This window comes from Neopelma chrysocephalum, unplaced genomic scaffold (assembly GCF_003984885.1).
Source record: "Neopelma chrysocephalum unplaced genomic scaffold, ASM398488v2 Primary Assembly neopelma1_100, whole genome shotgun sequence".
In the NCBI taxonomy this organism is placed as follows: Eukaryota; Metazoa; Chordata; class Aves; order Passeriformes; family Pipridae; genus Neopelma; species Neopelma chrysocephalum.
Window position 1 is genome coordinate 205753 of NW_020897763.1, and position 5673 is coordinate 211425.

The following is a 5673-nucleotide window of genomic DNA, read 5'->3' on the forward strand; positions in this document are numbered from 1 at the left end:
TCCAAGTGTTTGTCAGCAGATGAAGATAAGGCCGTTCTCCTTTATAGGAGTTATTCCAAGGCTTAATTAGTTGATGCTCCCTGAAGTACTTTGAAGATGTGGAGTGTGAGATAAGTGCTGTGCTTCAGAAGCCCATCGGGCACTGCAGTTATTTTTTCATTTTACTTCTCATTCCCAAAGTGTTTGTACACAACAAATTCCACGGGAGCATGTGGGGTCCTGAGCAACCTCTGACCATGGTGGGGGATTGGAACAAAATGATCTTTAAGGTCCCTTCCAACCCAAACCAGCCTGGGGTCCCCAACACAGGAAGGACATGGAGCTCCTGGAGTGAGTCCAGAGGAGGCTACGGAGATGCTCCCAGGGCTGGAGCCCCTCTGCTCTGGAGCCAGGCTGGGAGAGCTGGGGGTGCTCACCTGGAGAAGGCTCCAGGGAGACCTTTGAGTCCCTTCTAGGGCCTGAAGGGGCTCCAGGAGAGCTGGAGAGGGACCTGGACAAGAAATGGAGGGACAGGACAAGGGGAATGGCTTCACATGGACAGGGGCAGGGTTAGATGGGATATTTGGGAGAAATTCTCCCCTGTAAGGGTGGTGGGGCCCTGGCACAGGTTGCCCAGAGAAGCTGTGGCTGCCCCATCCCTGGAAGTGTCCAAGGCCAGGTTGGACGGGGCTTGGAGCAACCTGGGCTAGTGGAAGGTGTCCCTGCCCATGGCAAGAGGGTGGAATGAGATGAGCTTTGAGGTCCCTTCCAACCCAAACCATCCTGGGATTCCGTGATCCTTGGCAGGTGCTGCTCAGCAGTGTCTGACCCCGTCCTGCTCCCACCAAGGGCAGCACTGGTGTCACAGGGGGTTCAGACTGTGCAGGACTTGGTTCAGGTTACGAGGTGGTTTCTGGTGCAGAGTCATTACTGCCCCATCAATTTTAATTCAGGACGGAGGAATCATCGGTATAATTATTTACTACTGTGAGATTTCTGAAAATTATATTTCTGCTACCGTAGTTATTGATCTTGAAAGGGGCCATAAATTAACTTGACAGTTCACAGAGCCTTTCACACTTGGATAATTTCTCTGCTTGACTTGCACTGTGTGTTGAACTTTCAGCACCAGCCAATTACAGTCATTCAAAGTGCGTATTTGAAGATTTTTCTTATGCAACCAGAAGATATTTTGATTATAATACAGAAGAACTTGAAGGAAATACCCAGTGCTCTCCACATTGCAGGACAGCTTGAATTAAGGTGGGCATGGGGGGATGCTGAATGGGCCCTATGGTGGCAGGGGGGTGGCATGGCCATGCCATGACCCTGGGAGGGCTGGTGGCCCCAGGAGCCCCCCAGGTGCTCGGCAGTGGTGCTCCCCGTGGGGCTGGCACCTCCCTGGGGTGACCAGGCAGCTCTGTGGCCTCTCATCCCCGAGTTGGCACCAGCAGGATTCAATCCCCACCTGGGGACCAGCCCACAGCTTCACATGTTCAGTGCTTGTCCCCAGAATTGACCTCTGACGGGAAAAAGGGATGCTCACGACACAGAAACAGCTCCTGATCCACCCTCTGTGCTCTCAGGACATTGTGACAGGAACAAATCACAGCAAACCCAGGTTTCTGGAGGGGACCCACGGCATCTCTGGCCAGAAATGGGCCAAATCCTGCACCCTGCAGGGGTGTGGGGCAAGTGGGGCATATGGGACAGTTGCTGCTGGGGCAGGAAGGGTGTGGCATGGTGGCAACAGGGGGCTGCATCTCCATTCCCTGAGGGGCTCCCAGATCCTGCCCTGTCCTGTCCCACCACCTCTGGGGCTCCCCTGTGCAGGAACAGGAAAGGGAAGGGGCTGGGGGGACCCGGGGCCTTACGTAAGGTGGCGATTCTTTGGCTGCAGGGGGAAGACAACTGTGCTTCATTAGAAATAAACTCAGAAAATCAGCAACATCTGGTGTCTGCTGGCTGTGACACTGCCCCAGCATGGGACAGAAATCTCCTTTTGTCCTCCCAGATTAAGGGATTTTGCTGTTTGCTCACAGTTTTGTATAATGTAAAACAAGCTGGCCCTGACCAGGAACCTGCTGAAAGCCTCAGCATCAATCCCTGCCCAAAGTCCCCCAAAACCCTCACCCAAAGCTCCAGCTTCAATCCCTACCCAAAGCCCCCCCAAAACCCTCACCCAAAGCTCCAGCTTCAATCCCTGCCTGAAGATCCCCAAATCTCTCCCTCAAAGCCCCAACATAAATCCCTGCCCAGCTCCCCACCCGAGGGCTGTCTGCACTTGCTGCTCCAGCCAGCCCCGCATGGACTCCCCGCCCTTGGAAAGGGCCTTTTGGGGTGTCTCTGGCACCAAGTGGGGCTCAGAGCTCTGGCAGCCCGGCCCCAGCACCCCCTGCTCCCCCCAGGCAGGTGACCGCACTCGCTGCGTAGTATTTATTCATTGTATCACAGAGAAGAAAACCTCCTTAAATTAGTCCAGGGTTCCGCAGGGCGGTCCCAGGCCTGGTGCCGGTGTGTGAAAGGGGGTGGCCTGGGCGGGGATCCAGCGTTTCATCCTTTCACAGTGGTGGGAGATGGGGCAGAGCGGGGCAGGCCCCTCAGACCTCCATCTTCTTCTTCATCTCCATGCGGTAGATGATCTGGTAGCCGTCGTCCCAGGCGTAGACCTGCCTCTCCCGGGGGCTGTACTTCATGCTGGAGTGGGACCCGTAGCGCTTGGGGAAGTAGACGAGGGAGGCGTCCTCGGGGGCCAGGGTGCCGCTGACGTCGAACACGCACTGGACGCGCGAGCGGCTGGGCAGGCGCGTGTTGTACACCACGTGCAGGGCCCCGCACACCACGAACGCGCCCTCCGCGTTCTCCCGCGGGCACGGCGTGTCCCACATCTGCTCGATGTCCAGCGAGCCCGGGTCCAGCTTGGCCAGGCAGATGTTCTTCTCATCCTCCTTGGTGGCGTAGATGGCCCACAGCCCCTCCTCGTCCGCCGCCACCTCGATGTAGGTGAAGGGGGAGAGCCCGAAGACGGGGATCTGCTCCTCGGCCGGGAACACCGAGCTGTCCACCACCGTCTTGTTGGCCAGGTTGAACTTGATCACCTGGAACGACAGGCCCTGCTGGCGGATGTAGTAGAGGTGCCCGTCGTAGACGAGGTGCCCGGTGCCCACCCAGGGGTAGGGCAGCTTGATGCGGGCGGCCTTGCGGGTGGCGGAGAAGAGGGTGAACTCCCTCATGCGGGGGAACACGTACACGGTATCGTTGGCGGTGCCATCAAACACGTAGATCTTCTCCGAGTTCCCCGCAGCGTCCTTGGTCCAGAGCCCCGAGGTGCTGCCGAAACGCTTCAGGATCTTCATGGCTCTGACGCTGGCGATGGTGTCGCTGCAGTCTGCAAGAGCGGGGTGGTCATGAGAGCCTGGAAACCACCCGGCCCTGCAGCTCCCACCTTGCACTGGCACCACATGGGTCCTGCTGCGTCCTATCCCAGCCCCCAGGCAACTGCCCTGCAGAGACACCCATCCCTGGTGGCACTGGGAAGTCCCCTTGTGCGCCCACGCCACGGGCAGGGGAGTCACCCTCACCCCAGCCCTGTCCCACAGGGCTCCAGCCTGGGGCTTGGATGTGGCCCCCAGGCAGCTGTGGGGATGCAGGATTTTGTACCAGAGACACCTGAGAGATGCCCTGCGGGGACACAATGCCATGGAACACGGCCAGGGGAAACTTGGATCTGGGTGGGCTGGGAAGGCTCGGGGTTACCCCCACATGGGATCATCCCCACAGGGAGCCACGGCAGCCCCTCACCTGTCAGCTTGGTGTACTTCTCATTCTTCCTCTGCTTGGCTGTGGCCACCTGCTTCTCCATCAGGGTCTCATCCACCTCCACGCAGGGCGGTGCCGGGTTCTGTGTCTCCAGGTAGTCCACCTCCCGCTCCAGCCGGTCCACGCGCACCGCGGCGCTCTCGGCCTCCGCCCGCATCGCCTCCCGCTCCTTCTCCGCTGCCTCCAGCATCCCCAGCACCTGGTTCTTGAAGTCCCGCAGCTCCGTGGAGTAGCGGCTGCTCTGGTCGTGCCACTGTGAGATCCTCTCCTGGGGTGATCAAGGGGACGCTGAGGTCTCCACACCTCACAGCCAATCCCACTACCTGCACGTGGCTGTGGGAGCCCCCGGGGCCACACGGCACCGCAGCCCTGGGCTCGTGTCTCTGGGTCCCACTCCCATGACGGTCCCACTCCTGTGATGTCCCCACTCCCACATGGTGCTCCCAGACCTGTGACGCCCCTGCTCCCGTGATGTTCCCAGACCCTCGGTGCCCCTGCTCTCCCACAGTGCTCCCAGACCTGTGATGTCCCCACTCCCGTGATGCTCCCAGACCTGTGATGTCCCCGTTCCCGCAGTGGTCCCACACCCGCCATGCTCCCCATCCATCCTCATGCTGGGCTGTGCGGGGCCCTGGCAAGGGGTGCCAAGGCACCCCACACTCTGCTCTGTCCCCATCCCAGCTCCAGACCCCACCGGCCGCCGTGGAGGAAGGGCTGGGAGCCCCACCACGGCGTGACACGGGGTGACTCGGGCTGTGGGGCCCTCCATGGGGCCGTACCTCCAGGAGGGTGAGGCGCCGCTCCACGTACTCCATGAACTGCTGCTGCTGGGCACGGAGGGGCACGGCGAGGAGCGGCAGGAGGAGCAGGCAGCGCCAGGGCCCCATGGCCGTCGGGGAGTGCAGCCTCCAGCTCAGTGCTCAGGAATGCTCCGGCCTCTCCAGCCCTTATTGAATCCAGATGTGCAGAGGGAGGAGAGGCTGTTCCTTCCCCGCAGACCAGCCCCGGGCGCCTTAACCCCTTCACGCCCCGTCGGGTGCCCACGGCAGCTCCACGTGGTGCCATCGAGGTGCCATCAAGCTCTGGGGCTGGGATTGACGTGTGGGGCTGGGGCAGGAGCCTGGGGACGGGCTGCTGGTGGGGTTTGTGGGATTTGGGGTGCAGGGAGTGCTGCAGGAGCCCTGAGCAGCGAGGGAAAGACATGTTCTGATGAGGGACATCCCGTGGGACAGCCAGGGACCACACTGTGCCACAGGCATGGGTGCAGCCCTGGTTCCTCGTCTGCAGAGATGCCCGAGGCTGGTGGCCAACCTGAGCCTTGGCCGTGCCCAGGTGTGGCAGAGGCAAAGCCAGACCAGCACCGCTGCCACCAACCCCCTTGTGTCACCCCCGTGTCCTGGCAGCTGTGCCAGGAGCTCCTGCCTGACCCCCTTGTGCTGGGCTCTTGTGGATCCCCCTGGGCCCCTTGAGGCCATTGTTTGGCCATGGTCAGTCACCACCCTCAGCCAGGGGCTGCCCAGCGCCGGCTCCAAAGGTGGCCTGAGAGCCCGTGTGGGGCCACACGGCAGCTGCCACAGCCCGGGCGGGACAGGGTCAGTGTGAAGGACGGACGGATGGACGGACAGATGGACGCTGCAGCTCCGTGCCCTGCATGCAGCCGTGCCAGGCGGCTCTGTGGGCACAGTCTGTGGGCTCCTGGGCCATGGGAACCCGTCCGTGCCAGGTGCTGTGGCAGGGCGAGTGTGCCATCTAGTGCTGCCACATCCCGAATCCACATCCCAAATCCACTTCCCCGGCACTGCCGACATCCCATCCCCGACATCCCACCCCGGATGCACCAAACCCCTCCTTCAACAGACCAAGTGACCACATGAA

At 61.0% G+C, this 5673-nt stretch overlaps 1 protein-coding gene across 1 annotated transcript; it reads right to left on the reverse strand.

The window, feature by feature from the left end:
• Positions 1 to 2400: 2400 nt before the first annotated feature.
• OLFML3 (olfactomedin like 3) lies at positions 2401 to 4754 on the reverse strand. Its single transcript, XM_027695254.1, has 3 exons — positions 4578 to 4754; positions 3781 to 4066; positions 2401 to 3367 (listed from the first exon to the last, which is right to left on the reverse strand). Exons 1-3 carry the CDS (start codon positions 4683 to 4685, stop codon positions 2580 to 2582), a joined length of 1182 nt encoding a protein of 393 aa, XP_027551055.1. The 5' UTR covers positions 4686 to 4754; the 3' UTR covers positions 2401 to 2579.
• Between the last annotated feature and the right edge of the window lie 919 nt (positions 4755 to 5673).

Excerpts from the sequence above, each read along its gene's own strand:
- OLFML3 (XM_027695254.1), bottom strand. The coding sequence starts at position 4,685 with ATGGGGCCCTGGCGCTGCCTGCTCCTCCTGCCGCTCCTCGCCGTGCCC. Across the intron at positions 4,067-4,577 it reads GGCGCCTCACCCTCCTGGAG|GAGAGGATCTCACAGTGGCA; the intron begins GTACGGCCCCAT and ends TGATCACCCCAG. Across the intron at positions 3,368-3,780 it reads GAAGTACACCAAGCTGACAG|ACTGCAGCGACACCATCGCC; the intron begins GTGAGGGGCTGC and ends CCGCTCTTGCAG.